Genomic DNA, 27,946 nt, shown 5'->3' on the forward strand with positions numbered 1-27,946 from the left:
AGGTGCCTTATTGCTAGTTTATACTAGTTACCAACGTAATTAGAGCAGAACAATTAATGGCTTTGTCATACCTGTGGTATACGGTCTGATATACCACGGCTGTCAGCCAATCAGCATTCAGGGCTGGAACCACCCAGTTTATAATAACAAACAACAGACTCAAATCAATCTCGGATTTCAGCATTTACGTACTAGCCATATTCTCTCATGGTCAAAATAACCCTACTACGGCTACAACTACTCCCCACAGCAGTAGATGATTCCAGTACTTCACTAGAATATTGAGTGTGATCAATGGTGTGTTTGGTTGTTTTTGATGGAGGTTTTTGGTTTTCTAACAGTGAATAGAAACCATGCACCTCTTGGTCATTACTCTACTTAGTCGAAGAATTCATACAGTTTGCAGCCTACAGTATAACAGGAGAAACGGAAAATGCAATTCCTCAAAATCAGATCCATAATCTTAACCATTACATTTTAATAATACAAAAAATACATTTTCATAATATAACTGTAGAAAACTGAACTTGACATTAGGGACAAAACAGTACTAGATTTCTATAGACAATCATTATTCAGGTCTCTGGTTCCACCTTGTGGTCAAATAGTGTATATATAGTATAACAGCAAATATATATTAGTAAATAGTATAATGGCAGCATGTAACGAGATATCACACAGTCTCACTAACATTCATGCAAAATAATACAAAAAGTATGACTGCTTGAATTCATCATGAAGAGAATACATTCATCTATATCACGTTGAATACTTGTATCATGGGTGACCTGCCTGGCTTTATCATTATTACATTGGCAGGACATCATGCTCTGGTAGGTGTCCATGATTATGCAATACAAACAGATCATTACAGTTCTTTGTATAAAAAAAGACAGCAAGTTAATGAAATTCATCAATCAAAATGTTTTTCATGAAGAGTGCAAAAATAGGAAAGCATATTATAGGTAAACCTACATTTCATTTCAAAGGAAGTAAGTCTTTGATTGGTTGGAAGAGCAGCAGCTAGATGAAAAGATGTTTGTCCCAAATAGCACAGTATTTCCTATACAAAAGCAGTGCACTATATAGGGAGCCATAAACAGACCATGATGTTTTATTAAACTAGGGAAGTCAGTTAAGAACAAATTCTTATTTACAATGATGGCCTAGGAACAGTGGGTTAACTGCCTTGTTCGGGGGCAGAACGACAGTTTTCTTTATCTTGCCACCTCGGGATTCAATCTAGCAACCTTTCAGTTACTGGTCCGACGCTCTAAACACTAGACTCTAACCACTAGGCTACCTGCCGCCCCATTAATTTGGCAAACCCCATGATGGACAGGTTTGCCACGTAAACATTGAACAGTGATAACTTTGTCCAGAGTAGTAGAGTGGGAGGATATCATATGCTCCTCAAAGAGCAAGAGGGTTTAAGTCAGGTAATTAAAGTAATCAGGAGGGAGAAGACCTTACACTTCAGTACTATGGCATGACTCACACTTTGGCACAGTCTGTTAATACCATAGTTAGAGGACTCTAGATTGATAAAACCTGTTTTGGCATGGACTTTGCCCTTGAGTGCTTCCGCCATTTTAAAAGCAGTCAACTAGGTGGGACTTCTAAAGGGTTAAGGAAGGCTCTCATAATTACACCCAGGTCACCAGGAGGGCAAATGAATTATACTCGTGAGCAATATGCACCCTTTCTGTTTGCCGTGGTGGAAAAAGTACCCAATACGTTACTAAAAGTAATGATACCTTAATACAAAATGACTCAAGTAAAAGACACACAGTAAAATTCTACTTGAGTAAAAATCAAAGTATTTGGTTTAAAATATACTTAGTTATCAAAAGTAAATGTAATTGCTAAAATAAAGTAAAAGAAAAAGTATAAATCATTTCAAATTCCTTATATTAAGTAAAGCAAATTTTCTAGTTTTTAATTAATTTATGAATATCCAGGGGCACGTTCCAACACTTAAACATAATTTACAAACGAAGCATGTGTGTTTAGTTAATCCGCCAGATCAGAGGCAGTGAATTGGACCATTTTTCTGTCCTGCTAAGAATTCAAAATGTAACAAGTACTTTTGGATGTCAAGGAAAATGTATGAAGTAAAAAGTACAATATTTTCTTAACGAATGTAGTCAAAAATATCATTAGTAAAGTACAGATACACCAAAAAACAACTTAAGTAGTACTTTAAAGTATTTTTACTTAAGTACTTTACACCACTGTTAGTTCTGTTCTGTTTGCTAACAGAAGTAGTAAAATAAGAACATGTAAAAAACATATCCCAGTTTGCCTATTTGCTTATGGTCTTGTCTACACCTAGCTACCTGTTTTTTTTTTTTTTTTGATGATATAAGCAAAAACGATTACATTTTATTTGGAATGGCAAAGGGGGGGGGTGTTTATGTCCCTCGCCCGGGAGTTGGAGATTTTACATTTGTTCTTAAAACCCGAAACAGCTTTTTCCTGCCATCTATAATCATTACGCTTCATATATCTAAAAAATATGTATATTTGACTGGTTACTTAGCATACCCTCTTGAGCCTCTGTATCCTCCTGACTGGTGATAAATATTATTCTCCGAATCTCTGCTAAAACCCGGGTAAAAGATTGAAAGGAATATGAGTCTTATTCAGTGCATTTAGTTATTGCGTTCTTTTCTAAAGTATACGAACCTTGTCAGCAGGCATGCCAGCTACTCTAGCTTGATTGATATCCTGAAATGGCTTCTCATTGTTAGCTAGTTATGAGGTTGGGGGAGAGGTTCCCAATCTGAATTAGCTAAAGCCAACTTCATAATCATTGGTGGCTAGTAGTATTACAGAGAAACGACAATTACATACACAAAATATAATCCGAGGGGGGAACATGCCCCCTATGGGCATGACACCTCTGTTGGTGATGACAAAAAAATGGCTGCTCAGTGTAACAAAAATAAAAACCTCAGTTTTAAAACCTCAAGTGATAGCTTGTAGAGCCTGTTTCAGTTACTAGACATGCATTTGAGTCTGTTCTTGAAGTAAAAAAGGGCATTTTTGATTTGGACAGCATCCGATGAGGAGTAGCGGAACTTGACGTAGGCCTTCTCACTCTGCGACTTGCCCCATGGCAACTTGATCTTAGATGCATGGTTTATGATGATGTCATCACAGGAAGCTATGTGGAGGATCCCAAGCCCGTCGATGAAGAACTCTGAGGATGCAATAAAATATTTTTACAATTTGATTACAAAAGGAATGTCTTGTTTTCTTGTTGCAGACTTTCAGTGACAAGGCACAGTTTATGTTCTCAGTCTAGAAGGTTTCACTTATTAAATCTAATTGTATTTGTCACATGGTTCGTAAACAGGTGTAGACTAAAAGTGAAATGCTTAGATTTGGCCTTGTGTTTTAGGTCATTGTCCAAGGTGAATTAATCTCCCAGTGTCTGTTGGAAGGCAGAGTGAACCTAGTTTTACAATAGGATTGTGCTTAGCTCCATCCAATTTCATTTTTATAATAAAACATGTTTTGGAATATTTGTATTCTGTACAGGCTTCCTTTTTACTCTGTCAATTAGGTTAGTATTGTGGAGTAACTACTATTCTTTTTTAAAATCCATCCTCAGTTCTCATATCACAACAACCATTAAACAATGTAAACATTTTAAAATCCCCATTGACCTCATGGTGAAATCCCTGAGAAGTTTCCTTCCTCTTCGGCAACTGAGTTAGGAAGGATACTTATATCTTTGTAGCGATGGGGTGTATTGACACACTATCAAAAGCCTAATGAATAACTTCACTTTTTTTTTAACACATCTACCAAACGGTGCCCTTTGCGAGGCATTGACAAACCTCCCTGGTCTTTGTGGTTGAACCTGTGCTTGAAATTCACTACTAGATCGAGGGACTTACAGATACTAGTATGAGTGGGGTACAGAGATGAAGTAGTCATTAAAAAATCAAGTTTACCACTATTATTAAACAGAGTCCATGCAACTAATACGATTTGTTAAGCACACTCCTGAACTTATTTAGGCTTACCATGACAAAGGGGTCCATCACTTATTGACTCAATACATTTTAGCAGTAGTGTAAAGTACTTGAGTAAAAATATATTAAAGTACTACTTAAGTCATTTTTTGGGGTATCTGTAATTTACTTTACTATTTATATGTTTGACATATTTTACCTCTCTACATTCCTAAATAAAATATTGTATATTTTACTCCATACAAAGTACTCGTTACATTTGAATGCTTAGCAGGATAGGGAAATTGTAAAATTCACCCACTTATCAACAGAACACGTGGTCATCCCTACTGCCTCTGTCCTGGTGGTCTCACTAAACACAAATGTATCTTTTGTAAATGGTGTCTGAGTGTTGGAGTGTGCCCCTGGCTATCCATACATTTTTTTTTAAACAAGAAAATGGTTCTGTCTGCTTTGTTCCCCCTGTCCTGACGCTGTTCTTGTTTTGTTATATGTCCGCTGTTTCAACAAATGTTCACTCCCTGTACTTGCTTCTCGTCTCCAGCGTCTGTCCTTACAAATCTAAAATATATTTTGAATTGTTTAACACTTTTTTGGTTACTACATGATTCCATATGTGTTACCTCATAGTTTTGATGTCTTCACTATTATTCTGCAATGTAGAAAATAGTAAAAATATAGAAAAACCCTTGAACGAGTAGGTGTTCTAAACCTTTTCACCAGTAGTGTATATTTTAGCAATTAGATTAGTTTTTTTTTTACAATATTTATTGGCTTTTTATTTAATTTTTTTCAATTTTACAACCAGCAAAATATGACACAGATTATGCCCCATTATTCCTTCCACCTACACAACACCATGCTACATGGGGACACACAACTCTTCCCTCACCAACACATAAACTACCCCCTCCTGGTATTAGCTTCACTGATTAACAACAACAAAAAGACACAGAATGACCTTCACATTCCATGCTAGAAAATAAACTATTCAAAAAAACAACTAATAATAATAATAGATTAATGAAGAAAGTAGAAATGAGGCAGCTAAGGTGACGTCTCTAGAACTGCTGAAAGTCCCCCCAGACATCAGTAAATTCAAAGGGTTTATTTTGTAAATTGTATGTTATTTTTTTCAGATGGAATATAGGAAGTTAGATCTTTTAGCCACATCTGCTTGCTTGGCAGAGTGTCACTCTTCCATATAATAGCTGTGCATTTACAGTGCCTTGCGAAAGTATTCGGCCCCCTTGAACTTTGCGACCTTTTGCCACATTTCAGGCTTCAAACATAAAGATATAAAACTGTATTTTTTTGTGAAGAATCAACAAGTGGGACACAATCATGAAGTGGAATGACATTTATTGGATATTTCAAACTTTTTTAACAAATTAAAAACTGAAAAATTGGGCGTGCAAAATTATTCAGCCCCCTTAAGTTAATACTTTGTAATGCCACCTTTTGCTGCGATTACAGCTGTAAGTCGCTTGGGGTATGTCTCTATCAGTTTTGCACATCAACATTTTCCATTCCTCCTTCCAAAACAGCTCGAGCTCAGTGAGGTTGGATGGAGAGCATTTGAGAACAGCAGTTTTCAGTTCTTTCCACAGATTCTCGATTGGATTCAGGTCTGGACTTTGACTTGGCCATTCTAACACCTGGATATGTTTATTTTTGAACCATTCCATTGTAGATTTTGCTTTGTTTTGGATCATTGCCTTGTTGGAAGACAAATCTCCATCCCAGTCTCAGGTCTTTTGCAGACTCCATCAGGTTTTCTTCCAGAATGGTCCTGTATTTGGCTCCATCCATCTTCCCATCAATTTTAACCATCTTCCCTGTCCCTGCTGAAGAAAAGCAGGCCCAAACCATGATGCTGCCACCACCATGTTTGACAGTGGGGATGGTAGGTTCAGGGTGATGAGCTGTGTTGCTTTTACGCCAAACAGAACGTTTTGCATTGTTGCCAAAAAGTTCCATTTTGGTTTCATCTGACCAGAGCACCTTCTTCCACATGTTTGGTGTGTCTCCCAGGTGGCTTGTGGCAAACTTTAAACGACACTTTTTATGGATATCTTTAAGAAATGGCTTTCTTCTTGCCACTCTTCCATAAAGGCCAGATTTGTGCAATATACGACTGATTGTTGTCCTATGGACAGAGTCTCCCACCTCAGCTGTAGATCTCTGCAGTTCATCCAGAGTGATCATGGGCCTCTTGGCTGCATCTCTGATCAGTCTTCTCCTTGTATGAGCTGAAAGTTTAGAGGGACGGCCAGGTCTTGGTAGATTTGCAGTGGTCTGATACTCCTTCCATTTCAATATTATCGCTTGCACAGTGCTCCTTGGGATGTTTAAAGCTTGGGAAATCTTTTTGTATCCAAATCCGGCTTTAAACTTCTTCACAACAGTATCTCGGACCTGCCTGGTGTGTTCCTTGTTCTTCATGATGCTCTCTGCGCTTTTAACGGACCTCTGAGACTATCACAGTGCAGGTGCATTTATACGGAGACTTGATTACACACAGGTGGATTGTATTTATCATCATTAGTCATTTAGGTCAACATTGGATCATTCATAGATCCTCACTGAACTTCTGGAGAGAGTTTGCTGCACTGAAAGTAAAGGGGCTGAATAATTTTGCACGCCCAATTTTTCATTTTTTGATTTGTTAAAAAAGTTTGAAATAACCAATAAATGTCGTTCCACTTCATGATTGTGTCCCACTTGTTGATTCTTCACAAAAAAATACAGTTTTATATCTTTATGTTTGAAGCCTGAAATGTGGCAAAAGGTCGCAAAGTTCAAGGGGGCCGAATACTTTCGCAAGGCACTGTATTGGCTGCAATGACTGCCAATTTAATGAATCTGGTTTTGCTACAAATATCAACTGGTAGAACAGAGTCATCTCCAAGACGAATAAGGGAAGGATTTAGTGGTACCATCATATTAGTGGCCTGTGATAAGATCTGAATAATGTCTTTCCAATAATTGCTTAGTTCAGGGCAGGACAAAAACATATGCATCAGTATACCCATCCCCGTTTCACACCTTGGGCAAAATGCTGAATATTTACAATTGATCTTATACAGTCTCTCTGGTGTAAAGTAGACCCTATGTAAAATATTGAATTGCATCAACTTGTGCCTTGTGTTAGATGAAAGACGCTGAACATCTAAAAAGAGTTTTCCCCATTTCTCATCCTCAACAATGAGACCAAGGTCATCATGCCACTTCATGCAAGCTTTCAGAGGTTCATCGTTCCCCAACAGAGCTTGAAGACCAGTGTACATGTAATAAATGAAACCTTTTACCTCTTTCCTCTCCAGCCACAGTTTATCAGTTATAGATTTACTCATGGGCTGAATCCTACCTCCCTGCTGAGTGGCAATATAATGCCTAACCTGTAGGTACTTGAATAAATGAGTTTGAGGTAACTGAAAATGAGATGCCAGTTGTTGAAAGATGGGGTTATTATAGAAAGGTGTTTGTTCATATATAGATCTGTTTGTTTACAGACTTCCATCCATATATTTAAAGTGTTTTTAATGAAGGGGTTGTTTATGAGACCTAGCAAAGCTTTAGGTGGACTAATATAAGGTATAGATGCCAATGTAACAGGGGTCAGACACTCCTCCATCTGTCTCCAAGAGGGTGAACTTGTTGTTGTATTTTGCCATACCCACACAGCCTTTAACTGAGATGCCCAGTAATACAACAGGAAGTCAGGTAGAGTAAGTCCTTCTGAGTATGGTTTGCATAAAGTTATGAGTTTCACTCTGGAGGTTTTCCCTTTCCACAGAAATGAAGCAACCTTCCTATTAAGTTGTTTGAAAAAAACTTTGGGAAAAGGAAAGGGCGAGGTTTGAAAAAGGTAATTACATTTACTTTTGATACTTAAGTATATATAAAACCAAATACTTTGAGACATTTACTCAAGCAGTATTTTACTGGCTGACTTTCACTTGAGCAACTTTCTATTAAGGTATCTATACTTTTACTCAAGTATGACAATTGGGTACTTTTTCCACCACCAAATTTGAGCTTTTCATTTTTTATTAATTTAGAAAATGTTCTCAAAACAAATGCCACTTTGACATTATGGAGTATTGTGTGTAGATCAGTGACACAAAATCAAAATTTAATACATTTTAAATTCTGGCTGTAACACAATATAATGTGGAAAAGTGAAGGGGTGTGAGTGAACACTTTTTGAAGGCACTGTATGTGATAAGTGAAAAGAGTTAGTGCAAAGAGGGTCAATGTAGATAGTCCGGGTAGCTATTTGGTTATCTATTTAGTAGATTTATGGTTTGGGGATAGAACCTGTTCAGGGTTCTATTGGTTCCATCGGTACCGCTTGCAGTGCGGTAGCAGAGAGAACAGTCTATGGCTGGAGTCTTTGACAATTTTTAGGGCCTTCTGACACCGCCTAGTATAGAGGTCCTGGATGGCAGGGAGCTCGGCCCCAGTACTCCCTGTTCACCCACGACTGCTCGGCCACGCACGACTCCAACACCATCATCAAGTTTGCTGATGACAACTAACCCTACTAACCAAAATTCACCCAAATTATTGTGGGAAGCTTGTGGAAGGCTACCAGAAACGTTTGACCCAAGTTAAACAATTTAAAGGCAATGCTACCAAATACTAATTGAGTGTATGTAAACTTCTGACCCACTGGGAATGTGAGGAAAGAAAGATTTAAAGATTTAAAAATTAAAGATGAAATAAATTATTCTCTCTACTATTATTCTGACATTTTGTATTTGGTGCTTTAGTGACAAAACAGATGGCACTGTGATAGACTACATCCAATTTGCTGAGTAGAGTGTTGGAGGCTATTTTGTAAATGACATCACCGAAGTCAAGGATCGGTAGGATAGTCAGTTTTACAACGGTATGTTTGGCAGCATGAGTGAAGGAGGCTTTGTTGCAAAATAGGAAGCCGATTCTAGATTTCATTTTGGATTGGAGATGCTTAATGTGAGTCTGGAAGGAGAGTTTACAGTCTAACCAGACACCAAGGTATTTGTAGTTGTCCACATATTCTAAGTCTGAACCGTCCAGAGCAGTGATGCTAGTCGGGCGGGTGGGTGTGGGCAGCGATCGGTTGAAGAGCATGCATTTAGTTTTACTAGCATTTAAGAGCAGTTGGAGGCCACGGAAGGAGAGTTGTATGGCATTGAAGCTCGTTTGGAGGTTTGTTAACACAGTGTCCAAAGAAGGGCCAGATGTAACAGAATGGTGTCATCTGTGTAGAGGTGGATCAGAGAATTACCAGCAGCAAGAGCGACATCATTGATATATACCTAGTGGTGATGCAGCCAGTCAAGGTGTTCTCAATGGTGCAGCTGTAGAACTTTTTGATGATAAGAGGGCCCATTCCAAATCTTTTCAGATTTCTGAGGGGGCAGAGGTGTTGTCGTGCCTTCTTTCACGACAGTGTTGGTGTGTGTCTGTGTGTGGACCATGTTAATTCTTTAGTGATGTGGAAACTGAGGAACATGAAGCTCTCGACCCGTTCCACTACAGACCTGTTGATGTGGATGGGGGAGTGCTCGGCCCTCCTTTTCCTGTAGTCCACGAAAAGCTCCATTGTCTTGCTGACATTGAGGGAGAGATTGTTGTCCTGGCACTGACAGGTCTCTGACCTCCTCTCTATAGGTGGTTTCATCGTCGTCTGTGATCAGGCCTAATGCCATTTTGTTTTCAGCAAACATAATGATGGTGTTGGAGTTGTGCGTGGCCAGGATGTTGTAGGTGAACAGGGAGCACAGGAGGGGACTAAGCACACACCCCTGGGGGTTATTACACCTAAAGTATGTTGATCTTTTGCTGTTCCTTTGATTTGTGTTAACACAATTAAAATAAAGGCAATATTTTGATCAGAAATAAGGAAAACCTCTGGGCTCTAGTGATGAGACAAAGACACTCACCTAGATGAGCCACACGGTTCAGACGAGGATCGAATCCCACTTGCTGCATCTTGTCTGTCCTCCCCATGAAGAAGTTGATAACAGCGTCGGCTAGGACACAGTTAGGAAAGCCCTCAATGACATGATGGTATCCATTTCTGATGTGTATACAGTCCCCCTCCTCACCCCCTTCCTCCACTGAGATGGTGTGGCGGTAAGTAGCAGTGTAGCCTGTAGCTTCTCTCACAGCACCACCCACCTGGGGTAACAGACACAAAAATAACAAAATGAGTGGAAGGATAATACGAGTCACCACAAATGAGTTGCCACAATGTGTCAGTGTAGCTTCCCTCACAGCACCAGCCACCTGTGATCTCACTCACTCACTCACTCACACACACACACACACACACACACACACACACACACACACACACACACACACACACACACACACACACAGGGACACACACACACACAGGGACACACACACACACACACACACACACACACAGGGATACACACACACACACACACACACACACACCTGGTGCACCCGTCATAGACCGTTGACCTGATATAACCAAGCAGAACTCTTAGTTTGTATAACCACTTCAAAACCAGAGGATGTACATTCCAAAGGTACAGGAACTGAGTCAGTGGCAAACCCTCTTTTAATGTCACAGTGGAAAACTAAACCACAACTGGCAAGTTGTCAAAAAAAACAGACAAAAAAAGTCACTCAGGTTAGCACAGCTCTATTTCATCACAGCTCTAGATAACAACACTTCCGGCTCAAAAGCAGTATTTCCTGACTAACTGATCTTTCAGAAAGTTTTCACACCCTTAGATTGTTTTCTCATTTTGTTGTGTTACAGCCTGAATCTTTTTGTCGCTGGCCTACACACAATACCCCATAATGTCAGAGTGGAGTTTTGTTTTGTCACTGGCCTACACACAATACCCCATAATGTCAGAGTGGAGTTTTGTTTTGTCCCTGGCCTACACACAATACCCCATAATGTCAGAGTGGAGTTTTGTTTTGTCACTGGCCTACACACAATACCCCATAATGTCAGAGTGGAGTTTTGTTTTGTCACTGGCCTACACACAATACCCCATAATGTCAGAGTGGAGTTTTGTTTTGTCCCTGGCCTACACACAATACCCCATAATGTCAGAGTGGAGTTTTGTTTTGTCACTGGCCTACACACAATACCCCATAATGTCAGAGTGGAGTTTTGTTTTGTCATTGGCCTACACACAATACCCCATAATGTCAGAGTGGAGTTTTGTTTTGTCCCTGGCCTACACACAATACCCCATAATGTCAGAGTGGAGTTTTGTTTTGTCACTTGCCTACACACAATATCCCATAATGTCAAAGTGGAGTTTTGTTTTGTCACTGGCCTACACACAATACCCCATAATGTCAGAGTGGAGTTTTGTTTTGTCACTGGCCTACACACAATACCCCATAATGTCAGAGTGGAGTTGTGTTTTGTCACTGGCCTACACACAATACCCCATAATGTCAGAGTGGAGTTTTGTTTTGTCACTGGCCTACACACAATACCCCATAATGTCAGAGTGGAGTTTTGTTTTGTCACTGGCCTACACACAATACCCCATAATGTCAGAGTGGAGTTTTGTTTTGTCCCTGGCCTACACACAATACCCCATAATGTCAGAGTGGAGTTTTGTTTTGTCACTGGCCTACACACAATACCCCATAATGTCAGAGAGGAGTTTTGTTTTGTCACTGGCCTACACACAATACCCCATAATGTCAGAGTGGAGTTTTGTTTTGTCACTGGCCTACACATAATACCCCATAATGTCAGAGTGGAGTTTTGTTTTGTCACTGGCCTACACACAATACCCCATAATGTCAGAGTGGAGTTTTGTTTTGTCACTTGCCTACACACAATACCCCATAATGTCAGAGTGGAGTTTTGTTTTGTCACTGGCCTACACACAATACCCCATAATGTCAGAGTGGAGTTTTGTTTTGTCACTGGCCTACACACAATACCCCATAATGTCAGAGTGGAGTTTTGTTTTGTCACTGGCCTACACACAATACCCCATAATGTCAGAGTGGAGTTTTGTTTTGTCCCTGGCCTACACACAATACCCCATAATGTCAGAGTGGAGTTTTGTTTTGTCACTGGCCTACACACAATACCCCATAATGTCAGAGTGGAGTTTTGTTTTGTCACTGGCCTACACACAATACCCCATAATGTCAGAGTGGAGTTTTGTTTTGTCCCTGGCCTACACACAATACCCCATAATGTCAGAGTGGAGTTTTGTTTTTATGCAACATTTTTACAAATTAATAAAAAATGAACAGCTTGAGTCAATAAGTATTCAACCCCTTTGTTATGGCCAGCCTAAATAGTTCAGGAGTAAAAATGTGCTTAACATGTCACATAATAAGTTGCATGGACTGTTTAACATGATTTTTGAACGATTAAATCATCTCTGTATCCCACACAAACAATTATCTGTTAGGTCCCTCTGTCGAGCAGTGAATTACAAACATTGATTCAACCACAAAGACCAGGAAGGTTTTCCAATGCCTCACAAAGGGCACCTATTGGTAGATGGGTACAAATATAAAAAGCAGACATTGAATGTCCCTTTGAGCATGATGAAGTTATTAATTACACTGTGTATGGTGTATCAATATACCCAGGTCACTACAAAGTTACAGGCGTCCTTCCTAACTCAATAGCCAGAGAGAAAGGAAACCGCTCAGGGATTTCACCACAATACAATAGTAATTGACGGAGTGAAAAGAAGAAATCTGTACAGAATAAAATATATTCTAAAACATGCATCCTGTTCGCAACAAGCCATTAACTAAAGTAATTAACTTTTTGTCCTGAATACAAAGTGTTTGTTTTATTGGATTTGCCCCAAACATATCACTGAGTAGTACTCTTAATATTTTCAAGCATAGTGGTGGCTGCCTCATGTTATGGGTATGCTAGTAATCGTTAAGGACTTGGGAGTTTTCAGGATAAAAAATCAACGGAATGGAGCTAAGCACTGGCAAAATCTTAGAGAAAAACCTTGTTCAGTCTGCTTTCCACCAGACACTGGGACATGAATTCACCTTTCAGCAGGGCAATAATCTAAAACACAAGGCCAAATCGACACTGGAGTTTCTTACAAAGAAGACACTGAATGTTCCTGCGTGGCCGAGTTACAGTTTTGACTTAAAATCAAATTCTATGGCAACACCTAAAAATGGTTGTCTAGCAATGATCAACAACCAATTTGACAGAACTTGAAGAATTATTAAAAGAATAGTACCTTCAGAAAGTATTCATTGACAGCCTTAGATTTGTTTCTTATTTTGTTGTGTTACAGCCTGAATTTAAAATGTAGATATTTTATCTCCTAAAATCATGTTTTGCATGCAAGCCTTTCAAACTAGTATTGCTAAAATCAAGTTATGCAAGGAAGTTTTGCAAGTCAGTAAACAACAGTTACCACACATGAATTATGCTTGTACTTTATCCAGTAATATTGGGCCAAATTCAAAGCTAAGACATCGTAAATAACTTTGGACTTTGATCACATTTTCACCTGCTAGGATGAGGCTCTTCGACTATCCAATCACCACTCTCAGCTCTCATGCAGTTTTGAATGTTGCTATGGTTACTTGTGGGTGTGGTTTTGTTCCAAGTTTGGAGTGGATAGAAAGTCACCCCCTAGCCTAGGCTACTGTATGAAACCCCTTTCGGAACTCACCACAAACATTTTAATCCAGCCCAAAAAACCTTATACGTACATGTCAATATGACTTTCACTTTGAGAACTCGGTTTCCAGGCGCGCCCCCTTCCCCAATTCCACCCCAGGTTCTAACTATGGTTCTAACCTGACTCTACCCTGGTTTTAATAATTCCTCTCAGAGAGGCCTCACCCTCATCACTCACCAGGTCCAGATCTATGAGCAAGCACACGCAAACACACACACAAACACACACCATGTCCAGGGTGGTCTTCTCCAGGATCTCCACCATATTCTCCAGCCTGGTGTTGGAGGTGAAGAGGAAGTCATCGTCCACCCACAGCACATACTTGGTGGTCACCTGAGAGACAGCCAGATTCCTCCCTGCAAACCAACCCTGCACAGAGGTGGACAGACAGGACAAAGACTTAATTACCAATTTGGCAATAGCCGAACGTTTGATAGCCAAGGTGTTCTTAAATCCTGGACATGGAGACCCTCAGAGTACCAGGAGGGAATCACAAGTAAATGAAATACTGGGCTGGAACAAAAGGACAACTTGTGGGTCCCCCAAGACCAGAACTGAGAGATTGCTGTGATGAAACAGGAGCTACACTTCCCAAAATAAAGTTTGCTTACCTTCCCAAACGGCATAATGTAATGTTCAATGTGTGGACCCATCACTGGCTGGGGGTGCTCGTTGTCATCTGCTATCACTATGGTGACGGTGGGATAGAACTTCCGTATGCTGTCAATCAGATCCTGCAGTTTGTCATAACGCAGAAATGTCTTGGTAGCTATGGTGACAAGTGAGCTTATGCTGTATTCTGAGGAAAAAGGAAAGGCGTGTTTGTACCCAATTATGAATATTCATACTTGTACTTATCTTCAGTTATTTTCATAATACAGAAATCATCCCCCATATGATGCAAAATGCATAATTGTTTTATTTAACTAGGCAAGTCAGTTAAGAACAAATTATTATTTACAATGACGGCCTACCCCAACCAAACCCTAACCTTGACGATGCTGGGCCAATTGTGCGCCGCCCTATGGAACTCCCAATAACGGCTGGTTATGATACAGCCTTGCACCAAGGTTTGTAGTGACGCATCTAGCACTGAGATGCAGTGCCTTAGACCGCTGCGCCACTCGGGATACCTACGTGATGACGTCTATATTTTGAAAGTTACATATCTTGAAAACTTGATTGCTGACAAGCAAAACATTTTGGGACTATGTCAACAATGGACTAATAAAACTAAAAACAAAAGATAGTTTAGGGGTGGAATTGTCCTATAAGTATCTTAATGTAATAGATTTCCCATCAAATGGGCCAAAATAGTTTATTTAGCAAAAAAAAAAAAATCTCAAGCAAGAATTTTGCTAGGACTGTCTGTGGTCTGAGTGGTCTGAGTGGGGAGAGCAAAACTGAACACTAGCTGTCATTGGTAGAAAGATTTGGAATTCTTTTAACCAATTTACAGCATGGTGATGTCACCATGGAAAGCCCGAAACTCCTAGAATGTTCTGTGTAGATTGCATTTTCAACCAGCAACTATCAAGAAATAAGACTATCAAGAAATTTGTTAACACTTTCATCAGCTGTTATACAATTTGATACAAAACACAGGAAAAACTGCATTTTGACTTCACTGGGCCTTAAACAACATTGCAACATTTAGGACCTTGGATCCCTACGATAACTGTACAGATACAAATAACTATACAGTGGTCAAATGCCAAATGAACAACCCATACAGTACATACCTCCAGTGTAACCTGAGTGATAGAGCTTGGGAATAACAGCATGTCCAACCTTTATGGTAAAAACGGACTGGTGTCCATCAGTCTCAAACTGCACTGGAATAGAGCAGAGAAACATATCTCATCACTCTAATATCTCAGGTGTATCACATTACAGTACAGTATATGATTAAATACAATCAAATTAACAAAACAAAAATGTACTTCACTTCACATTCAATACCTAATGGTCAATAAGAGATCAAGCTTGTTTAACAGTAGGTCTACAGATACTTGTTATGTTTGTAACATCCACGTAACATATGGAAATGATTAGTGACAACACAGTTATTGTTGTACACAAAACACTGCTTCCCCTAGTCTGCCTCTGTGCTAACATCTCTTTCCCCAAACAGCTCACTTAGAATCGCTCTCTACACTCAAAGTCTCGTTCAGCAAACAAGCTGTAATCTATAGTCTACCACACCTACATTGCAACATGGAATGTCAAACACCAACTGCTTTTTCTCCAGTTGCGGAATGATCTCTTCCCTAAACACGGACTGTGTAATTATAGTGTAGGCTAGTTGTGTGCCCCTTCCAGAGAATAATAGACAGGTTTATAAAGAATTTGAGACATGCAGGAAATGATGCGTTGTGTTTCTATCTCTGTGTTGTCGTACTGAAGTAAAAAGTGAGTGGAATGACAGGGAGTGGCATGATAATGGGGAATTGGATGGCAGGAGTTGAGAACGGAACAAAATACACATTTCTGTTGTTTGCTGTTACTAAATGGACAATAAAGTTGTATTGTATAGTATGGCATACAGCTCCTGTACAGCTGCAGGCACTAAAAAGTTAGTTTTCAAAACCCTGTATTGCAGTATCAGAACTCAGGACTAGACACACACTGAGGGGCTGACCAACCTGTGTCAGCCGTCCTAGGGTGGAACAAGGTGTTGGTATAGGTGACAAACTGTAGCTGTCTGTTCAGAGTGGAGAGGAGTCTACTGGACAAAGTCATGTGCATCACTCCCTGTCCTCTAATGGAGACCCCGTCTACGGTGGCTAAAACATCAAATGTCCCCAGGGTAGCAGTCAGATTCACCTAAAGGACATGATAGGGAGGATTCAGTTTAATTCAAATAACTAGTCTGCTTGGGGCAATTACAATGGTCACAAAATGACTGTAGATCACTTTATGTTAAACATTAATCAACATTTTATATTTTAGCAGACACTCTTGTTCAGAGCGACTTATAGGTTAACTGCCTTGCTCAAGGGTACATAGACAAATGGTTCAACTCCCTGAGCCGACAAGGTGAACAAACAACCTTTCGGTTACTGGCTAAACGCTCTAACCGCTAGATTACCTGCCACTACAACAAACATATACTGAAACAAACACATAAACGCAACATGTAAAGTGTTGGTCCCGTGTAGCATGAGTTGAAATAAAACATCCCAGAAATGTTCCATATGCACAAAGTTTCATTTTATCGATGTAAATTTGAATGCACAGAGATAGCGTGACGATATCCTGAGGCACATTGTCGTGCCATTCTCACCTCATGTTTCAGCATGGTAATGCACGGCCACATGTAGAAAAGATCTGTATACAAGTCGTGGAAGCTGAAAATGTCCCAGTTCTTCATTGGCCTGAATACTCACCAGACATGATGGTACCTATTGAGCATGTTTTTGATGCTCTGGGTCAACATGTACGACAGCATGTTCCAGTTCCCGCCAATATTCAGCAACTTCGCACAGACATTGAAGAGAAGTGGAACAACATTCCGCAGGCCACAATCAACAGATTGATCAACTCTATGTAAAGGAGAAGTGTCGTGCTGCAAGAGGCAAATTGTTTCCAATTTCATGAAACTAGGCATATGTCGCAAGCCCCGATTTTCCAGGAGAGCCATTTGAACGTTTATTTTTTATCAAAATTGATTTTTTGGCAGAAATGTGTATTTATTTTTATTTATTAACCTTTATTTAACCAGGAAGGGCTCATTGAGATTAGAATCTCTTTTTCAAGAGCACCCTGGCCAAGATAGGCAGCACCAAGTCATTACAAAAAAAATTCTGACAGTCAACATGAAAAACTACAAGTAATCTAGTAAAAACCATTGAATTCACAAGAGTATAAAACAGCAAATTAAAAACATTGACAGGTCAGGGAATCAGCCTCAAAATCCTTCATCAGTGATTTAAAAACACCAATCGGGACAAGTTCTTCCAGTTTAAAAGTATTTTGTAAGGCGTTCCAAGACGATGGCGCAGAGTACATAAAAGCCCTTTTACCGAATTCAGTTTGGACATTTGGAACAGTTAGCAGGATAAAGTCCAGCGAACGAAGAGAGTACCCACCACATTTCTGAACAATAAAAATGCACAGATAAAAAGGTAGTAAACCCAAAATGTAAATAAAAGTATACCAGTGACTGAGCCTACGAGTAACTAGAGAAGGCCAGCCAACCCTGGTATACAAAGTGCAGTGGTGCATAAGGGTTTTGCAGTTTAAAATAAATCTCAAAGTGCCATGGTAAAGAGTGTCAATTGATCTCAAACACTGAGATGAAGCATTCATATATAAAATATCCCCATAGTCTAGTAAAGGCATAAATGTAGCTGATACTAGACTCCTTCTGGCTTCAAAAGAAAAACAGGCCTTATTCCTAAAATAAAATCCCAATTTCAGCTTAATTTTTTTTGTAAATTGTTGAATATGCAATTTAAAAGAGAGGCCGTCATCAATTAAAATTCCAATATATTTATATGAGGTTACAACATCAATCTCCTTGCCCTGACAGGTAGTAATAGGTGAAAGGTTCAGAGGTATATTTCTTGCATTAGAAAACACCATTAGTTTAGTTTTGTCAGTATTGAGGATAAGCTTAAATTGACACAAGGTATATTGAACAGTATAAAAAGCAGTTTGCATTTTCTGGAAAGCTTTTGTAAGAGACGAGGCACAACAGTAAATAACAGTATCATCAGCATAAAAATTAAGTTGTGCATTTTGGACCTTTTTGTCTAAATCATTTATATAAATAGTGAATAAGAGAGGACCAAGTACAGAGCCTTGGGGCACACAATTCAAGACAGACAATTTAACAGACATAAGCCCATCAAATTGAGTGCACTGAGTTCTATCAGACAGATAGTTAGCAAACCATGCCTTCTGGAACATGTGAAGTTTCATGTGCCTTAAAAACAAACTTGTATGCCATCTGAAAATACAAATAATATTGTTCAATTACAAGCCTTATTGGTTAAGTCACAGAAAAAGCCAGCAACCTTCCCACTAGCCATGATTGGCTGAGATAATGAGTGGGCTAGATATGCCGAGAGAGGAGTTCAGATTGGTCTGCCATAAAGAAGGCTTCTGTCTATTTGAGTTGGTCAGTCTGTGTTGGTAATCCTGTAGAACACAGCTTTTTTTTATGTATAGTGTAGTGGAGCTGCATAAGTGTTGCTCTGCACTTTCTGGAGGATCGAAATCAGTAGAATTAGAGTTTGATAGCTAAAGAGATGGAGAAAACACCTGTCTCCGGATTACATCTTCAAACTAAAAGCATCAGTGGCATGGCATCCGTGACAGGGAGACGAGTCCATCATGCATGATGAAGTATACGGGTAAGATAGTCTAGCTAGCTACATTTTCAGATATTACACATTTCTAATTGTGGCAGAAAGTTGTTTCATTTCAAGCTAACTGGCTCCCTAGCTAACGTTATGTGTATGACATTATTATTCGTATCCCATAACCGTTTGCTTGGCTAGTTAGAGCCTAATGTTAGCTAGTTAACATTGTACCTGGTTGGTTAGCTCCCAGCAGATTCATGCAGGGTAGTAACGACATGATTTGGCACTATGTTCCTTGTTGTTTAACTAGCTAACGTTAGCTGGCTGGCGCATTAGCTAACATTACGTGACGTGTATGATCTTAAATGTTGTTTACCTAGCTAGGTTCATTGTACACCTAGCTACATGTCTTTACCAGTTAAATGTTAGGTTGCGCTATTTTAATTTTTGGATGAAACACGTTCCCGTTTTAAACAAGATATTTTGTCACGAAAAGATGCTCGACTATGCATATAATTGACAGCTTTGGAAAGAAAACACTGACGTTTCCAAAACTGCAAAGATATTGTCTGTGAGTGCCACAGAACTGATGTTACAGGCGAAACCCAGATAAAAATCCAACCAGGAAGTGCCGCATTTTTTGAAACCGCCTCATGCCAATGACTTATATGGCTGTGAATGAGCTACGAATGAGCTTACGTTTTCCACGTATTCCCCAAGGTGTCTACAGCATCGTGACGTCTTTTTACGCATTTCCATTGAAGAATAGCCGTAAGGGACCATATTTAGCAAGTGGTCACATGGTGTCTCCTGCAGAAAATCTTGCGTAAAATACTGAGGTAACCATTTTTCCAATCGCTTCTTATGAGAAACCAATTGCCTCGACGGATATATTATCGAATATATATGTTAAAAACACCTTGAGGATGGATCCTAAACAACGTTTGCGTGTTTCTGTCGATATTATGGAGCTAATTTTGAAAAAAGTTTGGCGTTGTAGTGGTAGCATTTTCCAGTCGATTTCTCAGCCAAGCATGATGAACAAACGGGAGCTATTTCGCCTGCAAAAATTATATTTTTGGAAAAAAGGAACATTTGCTATCTAACTGGGAGTCTCCTAAGTGAAAACATCCAAAGTTCTTCAAAAATAAATGATTTAATTTGGTTGCTTTTCTTATTTTCGTGAAAATGTTGCCTGCTGCCAGCAAAGCCTAGCATAGCATTATGCCATGATAAACTTACACAAATGCTTGTCTAGCGTTGGCTGTAACGCATATTTTGAAAATCTGAGATGACAGTGTGATTAACAAAAGGCTAAGCTTGTGTTTGAATATATTTCATTTGCGATTTTCATGAATAGGAAAAGTTTCTTGGGGTCCGCTGCGTTATGCTAATTCGTTTGAGGCTATGATTACGCTCCCGGATCCGGGATTGCTAGTCGCAAGAAGTTCAAATAAAGTGTACAACACCTGTTGAATATGGCCAGTGTCAATAAACGTTGGCAAAAAAGCATAATGAAATTGTTGGCAGCAGAGCTGGTTAAGCTTCCGAGAGCGAAAATAAATATTTCAAATGTTGCTATATAGGACCACATCCAGGTGGTGAGTCACAATTGTGGTCTGATCAGGTACGGACTAGTTTTCTGTTCCACGCGCCCTACCTTTTTTCAAGGTATCTGTGACTAACTGATGCATATCTGTATTCCCAGTCATGTGAGATCCATAGATTAGGGCCTAATGAATTTATTTCAATTGACTGATTTCCTTATATAAACTGTAAGTCTGTGAGATCTTTGTAATTTTTGCATGTTGGGTTTATGTTTTTGTTCAATGTAGTATTATAAATGGAGATAAACTTACTGTATGAAGTTGTCTATGCTTTTCTTTCAGACCCAACCCTTAAAAAAGAGAAGAGAATTCCATCTTCAGTCATAAGGTCAGGTTAGTTTTGTTTTAGCTGTTCTACAGTTATGGTTGGGGGGGCAAAGGCGATATTTACAACAAAGCTGCAAAAATACCTTCTGTCCAGAGTGTAAATCTTTTCAGTGATCTTACCAGGAATAACGATAGTCTTGAGAGGGCGAACCTCCACCCCCTGGGTAGGGTACTGTAGGGGACTGTTGGCTTCTGCTATAACAAGGAGGTCTGCGGGAGTCTGGTACCTGCAGCCAACATGGAGAGGTTAGCCAGACTAGAAATAAGCTCAAGCTAAAGTATGATGATGTAATGTACTTTTTATTTTGTATCTTTATTTTTAACAGGAAGATATATTGAGACCTAGGTCTCTTTTACAAATGCACCCTGTATACACAACATAAATACACACACACACACACACACACACACACACACACACACACACACACACACACACACACACACACACACACACACACAGAGAGAGAACATCAAGTTGAAATGTGTTTTGAATTTTGTTCCAGCATCATGGTGCATTAAAACTAAAAGCAGCATTGTAAACACGTCATGTACGTCACATATTTTCAATGGAAGGAGAGAAGGCAAAGAAGGGTGGGCCCATAACTTGAAAACAGTGGGGAGTTGCAGTATATAGTTGCAAGGTGCACAGCAAAGCAAATCATTCAATTCCAATGCACTGCAAAGCACAGCACAACACCTCAGTGTACTGTACAGTTACCTCTGCTGGAAGCTGTTGTACTCCTGCTGCCTGCGACTTTTCACCTGAGCCAGCTCTGCCTCCTGGAAGGCTGTGTGGAAGTCATCCTGGGCCCAGACACGGGGGAACAGCACTTGGGCAAAAGGCAGGTCGATGGCAGGCTTCTTATCTGCCTCACACACACACACGTTCAGTGCCAGACGCCTGAATGAGATTAATGAAGAGCGTTGTGCACGGTTGGTAAGAGTATGGGACAAAATAAGTCACTATTAGTGCAATGAAAACCATGTAGGTTGATTTGATTGAGTCGAATCAGGAAGTAGTTCGAAATTTGAAACGCAATGAAGAAAATTGGAATTGGACCTTGAATTTCAGTTTGGCCGAATTCAAATGGAATTGTGAAATGGAATACATACAAAAATACGTCCATTTTATCTAGAGATATCTGATTTTATATTCTTTGCATTGGATACGTCTCAATCTACCACATCCACCGATGTCACACCGCGTCTGCGATGAAAGGTGGCAGCGCTAGAGGGTTTTTGAAAATCAGTCCTCTCGCGAAAATGTCTGTAGCGTTTTATGACCCCCATAAGTGTCACACGACTCTGATGGAAACCAGTACCCATTTAAAACAAATAATGGAAGTATGAATGTAGTTTTTTTGTCTACCCCCCAAAAATGTGTTAAATATGTGTAAAAAATGTAAATGCATATATATTTATTTATGTATTTATTTCCCGAGTTCTCTTATATCTCCTAGATTTAGGACACACTTCCAAACATTGTTTTGTATTTGTTACTTTGTGACTATCATTTTTGCCATTTATGAATGTGTTATACATGTGTTATACCATTTGCCCATATGAACTCACCCTGCCACACTTTCCTTCAGGACATATGGGATATTGTCATAACTATTCTGGACATTTTGCAGCCTCTCCTTCAGAACCTTCTGTGCCTTGTAGCTCTGGCCTGGTCCCAAGTCAACAGTGGTGGTGGCCCTTCGAGTCCAGTAGCGGAGGAGGGCGAACAGTAGCAGTGGAGATAAAATGACGAGGTATGTTTTCTTCTGAACGAGGCAGCGCATCATGGACACAGATCGATGTCACTAAAGGACAGATCGGACCAATAAGACACTAGTCAGCCATGTGTTTCAGACCTGGGTTCAAATACATGGGTATTTTATTATTATTTGCTTTTGAAATACTTATTTTCTATGTATCTGAGTCATTTCAAATAATGTGACACAAAACCACTGCTTCTATTGGAAGTATTTGAAAGTATTTTCAAATAACTTCCTATGATGGCCTTCTATTTGAAAATATGTTCAAATAGATTATTTCAAATACCAAAACAGGCAATATGTATTTTCAAATATATGCTAATACTTTAAGTGTATTTCAAAATAAGCCTACATTCCAACATTCAACTACTGTGATTAAAAATATATAATAATAATAATATTTACTTCCTTAGGCTACTATGTTACACTTGTTTTACATGATTTGATATTGGTTTGACATTCAGTTTATTTTTCTTCACACAGTATATGGGAGATTTTGCGAACACGGGCCTTTTTGTGTCTCAGGGTTAGATTTTTAAGATAACATTTTAATTTAGATGTTTTATTTCATTACGTAGAGACTAAAATAACCTTAAACTGTTTTTTCAGCTTTCAAAATGTTTGTATTTTTTATTTTCTAAAGCATTTCATGTCTGGATTGAACTGTTTTGCACTGTTTTTGTCCTGTCTCACATCCAGACTTTTGACAATCTTCTATGTATTACACTTACAAAAGTCTTGATAATTACAAAATATTGAATGCACCTGTTTAAAAAAAGAGTCAAATAAATGGAATCTATATACATATTAGATGTGCATAAGCCATTTTCTATTTGATACTTTTTGTACACAAAATACAGCCGTCTCAAAGTATTGTGTCATTACCATCATGACAAGCAAATTACATAATAGTAACATTTTCAAAAGTTAGTGTACTTGGTCACCATGGCTATGAATAGTGACAGTGGAGCACATGGAGGGGAATTCCAATTTTGTCAGGAAATTATAGAAAAAAAATATGTATTTATTTATTGTACTTCAATACCAAATAGGCTATAATAATTAGATTTTTGAAAATTATGTTTTAATTATGTGTATTTAGGATACATTGTATTCTAGCTGTTCAACTGGAGTTAGCATGCTATAATCCCTGCTATTTATGACCAAATACTGTTAAAATGTCATTACCACTACACATCATTACCACCACATAATGAACTGTAATGCTAAGGACAGAATGTGGTGGTAATGACAAAATGTATTAGTTTATACATTGTTACTTACCTTAGGACCTGAAAACAAATTACAAAATGAACACTTATTTGCTAAATAAGACCATTAAATGTTGTATTATGTTCAGGTGATTGAGTGATTTTGATGTCTATTTATGTGACTTACAATGGACAACTTACAATTTATTATTAGTACTGACTTTAATTATTTATTTTAAAAGTTTCTATAAGATGCTCCATAAATCAACCAAGGAGAGGACAAGGACATACACTACATATACAAAAGTATGTGGATACCCCTTCAAATTAGTGGATCAAATTAGCGGATTCGGCTATTTCAGCCACACCGTTGCTGAAAGGTGTATAAAATCGAGCACACAGCTATGCAATCTCCATAGACAAACATTGGCAGTAGAATGGTCCACACTGAAGAGCTCAGTGACTTTCAACGTGGCACCGTCATAGGATGCCATCTTTCCAAAGTCAGTTCATCAAATTTCTGCCCTGCTAAACCTGCCCCGGTCAACTGTAAGTGCTGTTATTGTGAAGTGGAAACGTCTAGGAGCAACAACGGCTCATCCACTAAGTGGTAGGCCACACAAGTTCACAGAACGGAACTGCTGAAGCGTGTAGCGCATAAAAATCATCTGTCCTACATTTTGTAGAGAATGAATAATGGTCTGGGGCTGTAATTTCATGGTTCGGGCCCATTAGTTCTAGTGAAGGGAAATCTTAACGCTACAGCTTACAATGACATTCTAGATGATTCTGTGCTTCCAACTTTGTAGCAACAGTTTTGGGGAAGGCCCTTTACTGTTTCAGCATGACAATACCCCCATGCACAAAGCCAGATCCATACAGAAATGGTTTGTTGAGATCGGTGTGGAAGAACTTGACTGGCCTGCACAGAGCCCTGACCTCAACCCTGTTGAACAACTTTGGGATGAATTAGAAGGAATGGTCTGTTCTATATCTTCAATAAAAATTCAACATGTACAACAATGACATTAAAATGTTTATTTTTGAGGCAAATGTGTATTAAATTACAATTGATATTGATGATTTTTCCCATATGTGAACCTTATATGCTAGTTCTTAAGAACATTTCTAAAGTAATGTAACATATTACGATTTTGATGTGGTAAATACATTTCTACGTTTCTGAGCATCATCAAGGTTTTTATGCACATTTAGGAAATAGTTTTTAAAAAAGATGTTAAATGTTATATAATGTTATATTTCTGTAATTTCCTTTAAAACTAAAAAAGCTAATTTTATGACTTGGTGGTAATGACATTTCCCCTCAGGTATTTGAGGAAACCGATAAAAATCTTGATATTCTTAAATAGTATGGTCTCAGCCACTATTAGATCTTGTTTCCGGACAGAGTAAATAAAATACTCAGATAGATAAAAAGCTGTTTCATTTTCCAAAACATTGAACATCTAAAAGTGCGCGTCTTTGCAAAATCAACCATACAGAAACAGGATATAGCTAACATTCCACTCCTTGTACTTGTTGTCACATGCCAAAGATCTTTAGCGTGACAGGGGTAGCAAGGAGTGGCATGATAGCTAAACAGACTGGTATCCATACCTATGAGCCGTTCCGGCTCAAGGCTACTTACTTAAATGCTTAAATAGAGCTTAGCCTAAATACTGTTTTACCTGCATGTGCCCACTCTGTTCAGTTAATTTGCTATTTTATTATATTCTGTTTTAGAGCTTGACTGAATAAAGATCTGTGGATTACACAGACATTGTCTTCTCAGAAATAATGACACCTGACATTAACGGTCACTAATATTTGTATCAGAAATAAAATGTCACTGGTGTTGTCACTTCTAATGGGAAAGGGTCATCATATTTTACAGGGAATGATAGGACTTGAAATTACATATATAGTATGACATTGGCAGTGTCAACGTGATATTAAGATTCAAACGAGAGCTGTGCCGTATGCTATTACAGATAACACATGTAGTTTGTATAGTGGACTAGAAGAGAGTCAGTATGCACCCAAATATAACACTTGGATGTTGGCCTATCTACACTCAAACACACGCGTATAGGCATAATGGAACAAAACATGCCATTTAATCTTATTGTAATAATAGTCGTTGTCAATGTTTAAACAACTGGTCAAATTTAGTTGATCAATTGTTAATCAAGATAAAATAAAATAAATAAGTATTATCTTACAGTGTGACAGGAGAGAAAGATCTTTGTCCAATATCGGCTCAATAACCACTTATCCATCCAGTTTTTATGCGAGTGAAGTCTGTAAAAAAAAAAAAAAAAAATCTAAAAAACATGACGGCTGCGACTGTTTGTTCGTTCGAAATGTGGAGATCTTTTGCTATCAGTAAAACTAATTATGCAACCAACTGCGGGGGAAACGCCTTTATGAGCTTATATTGATATAATAACCATAATATCGAAGTAAAATTGAAGTCACGCTATGATATATTGTGTGGTCCTCCCTCTACGACTTGGGAAACCATGCAGTTTATTAATGAAATAATTTATAATGAACTTCACAGGGTGTTGAAAGTGCACGGTGATCTTGATGATCCTTTCCAATTGCCTAAACATCGAGGGTCTGATTCTTGTGACATGATAATCGATTCTTGACAGCTTTGACAAATAAAAATCGCTCTTCTCTATAATAATTTATTCTTGTAGATCAGCCTACACGCACTGTATCTACCAGCTGTTGCCTAGAGCGCACATAAACATTTCTTATTTAGGGCAACATAAAAAAAAACTATCCGTAGAGTTGAAAATGTGATGCAAACACATTGAACGCCGCAAAAAGGAATGTACATATTTAAAGTAGCATAGTCTAATAATCTGTCACGTTTCTTCAAAATCGAACCCAGAAGCAGACCAGGACAAGGAGAGTAGGAAGAAGGTGAGTATTTATTTACAAGTGAATGTGAGTGGGTAGATACATCCAGGTGGCGTAGCGGGCAGCGGTGGTGAGTTGATGGGAGTAAATAGGTGGATCCAATGGGAAAGCGGAATCCTCTGATGACCAGGCGGGAATGGGGTAAATGATCCGGGTGAGTAACTGAAGACAGAACAAACGGAGGTAAGTTGAAGGCAAGCTAGACGTACAAAACAACAAAACAAATTCTATCCAACTTGAGGCTGATACTATGGCACAACATACTGTTCATGGCTAACGATCCGGCAGGGAATGGATGTCAGGTCAGAGCTTTTGAAGGGGAGAGGTGATGATCAGGACAGGTGTGCAGATTACTGATGGGATACAGGTGCGGGTGAACATCGATCTCCCAACAAGCTAATCTGCCCGGCAACCAGACAGGGTGCGTTCCAGGACACCGGAAACACACTCCAGGACAGAAACACAGGCAAACACAGACTCAGGAAGCGGGGTTCGTGACATAATCTAAAGTGTTAGCATCGAATAGGCACACTTCAATAATTCAGATGTAGTAGAAACGTACCTGTCAAAATAGTTTCATTTTGCGCGCTGCTGTCACAGTTTGAGGTGCGTGCCCTTTCAAGTATAGTTGTAATAGGCATTCTGCTGAAAGTCATCTCCTGCCACTTTCTATTGGTGTCCATGATGTGCTCAGAGCTTTAAATAGCCTACCATAAATACATACTTGCAAATTAATGAATGTGAAATAAAGTTAACTATAGGCCTAGTCATATTCAAAATGTAGAAATTCCATAAAATGTCATGTAAGCCTAGGCTATTCGCAGTCAAATAATGCGCTCAGCAAAACTCAGGTCAGTAGGTTGCTATGGACCGCCTAAATCCGCCTTGATATCCACTATAAACTCTGAAAGCACGAGCTTCATTCCTACACCTAAATTGACACAGTTGTACTCAGAAGTTTACATACACTTAGGTTGGAGTAATTAAAACTCGTTTTTCAACCACTCCTCAAATTTCTTGTTAGCAAACTTTCGTTTTGGCAAGTCGGTTAGGACATCTACTTTGTGCATGACACAAGTAATTTTTCCAACAAATGTTTACAGACAGATTATTTAATTTA

At 38.9% G+C, this 27,946-nt stretch overlaps 2 protein-coding genes and 1 long non-coding RNA gene across 5 annotated transcripts in view; 2 read left to right on the plus strand and 1 right to left on the minus strand.

The window, feature by feature from the left end:
• Positions 1 to 456: 456 nt before the first annotated feature.
• Positions 457 to 27,781, minus strand: LOC109907071 (beta-1,4 N-acetylgalactosaminyltransferase 1). 3 transcript variants are annotated; one of them, XM_031794619.1, is made up of 12 exons: positions 27,389 to 27,781; positions 26,846 to 27,273; positions 22,494 to 22,729; positions 21,640 to 21,822; positions 21,039 to 21,145; positions 20,844 to 20,881; positions 16,321 to 16,501; positions 15,418 to 15,510; positions 14,287 to 14,474; positions 13,904 to 14,044; positions 9,923 to 10,160; positions 457 to 3,205 (listed from the first exon to the last, which is right to left on the minus strand). In XM_031794619.1, exons 3-12 carry the CDS (start codon positions 22,709 to 22,711, stop codon positions 2,997 to 2,999), a joined length of 1,596 nt encoding a protein of 531 aa, XP_031650479.1. In that variant the 5' UTR covers positions 22,712 to 22,729; positions 26,846 to 27,273; positions 27,389 to 27,781; the 3' UTR covers positions 457 to 2,996. The 3 variants fall into 3 exon arrangements, with proteins under 3 accessions (XP_031650479.1, XP_020360449.2, XP_031650478.1); XM_020504860.2 differs by lacking the exon at positions 27,389 to 27,781 and having other exon boundaries at positions 26,118 to 26,849; XM_031794618.1 differs by lacking the exons at positions 26,846 to 27,273; positions 27,389 to 27,781 and adding an exon at positions 26,118 to 26,452 and having other exon boundaries at positions 22,494 to 22,780.
• On the plus strand, positions 20,873 to 23,491 carry LOC116354440 (uncharacterized). The gene is made up of 2 exons (XR_004203721.1): positions 20,873 to 20,919; positions 22,556 to 23,491. It is a non-coding gene; the product is annotated as an uncharacterized LOC116354440 (long non-coding RNA).
• LOC109908310 (glycoprotein-N-acetylgalactosamine 3-beta-galactosyltransferase 1-B) overlaps positions 26,716 to 27,946 on the plus strand; it is a 34,227-nt gene continuing 32,996 nt past the window's right edge. Inside the window, exon 1 of the mRNA XM_031794620.1 lies at positions 26,716 to 26,829. The gene's annotated coding sequence lies outside the window, so the exon portion shown is untranslated. The remainder of the gene's footprint in view (positions 26,830 to 27,946) is intronic.

Source organism: Oncorhynchus kisutch, linkage group LG17 (assembly GCF_002021735.2).
Source record: "Oncorhynchus kisutch isolate 150728-3 linkage group LG17, Okis_V2, whole genome shotgun sequence".
Taxonomy (NCBI): domain Eukaryota; kingdom Metazoa; phylum Chordata; class Actinopteri; order Salmoniformes; family Salmonidae; genus Oncorhynchus; species Oncorhynchus kisutch.

Coding starts and splice junctions, on each gene's coding strand:
- LOC109907071 (XM_031794619.1), bottom strand. CDS start 22,711: ATGATGCGCTGCCTCGTTCAGAAGAAAACATACCTCGTCATTTTATCT. Junction 20,882..21,038: donor CAAGACTATCGTTATTCCTG/GTAAGATCACTG, acceptor CTCTTTTTTAAG/GGTTGGGTCTGAAAGAAAAG. Junction 14,045..14,286: donor ACATTATGCCGTTTGGGAAG/GTAAGCAAACTT, acceptor ACCTCTGTGCAG/GGTTGGTTTGCAGGGAGGAA.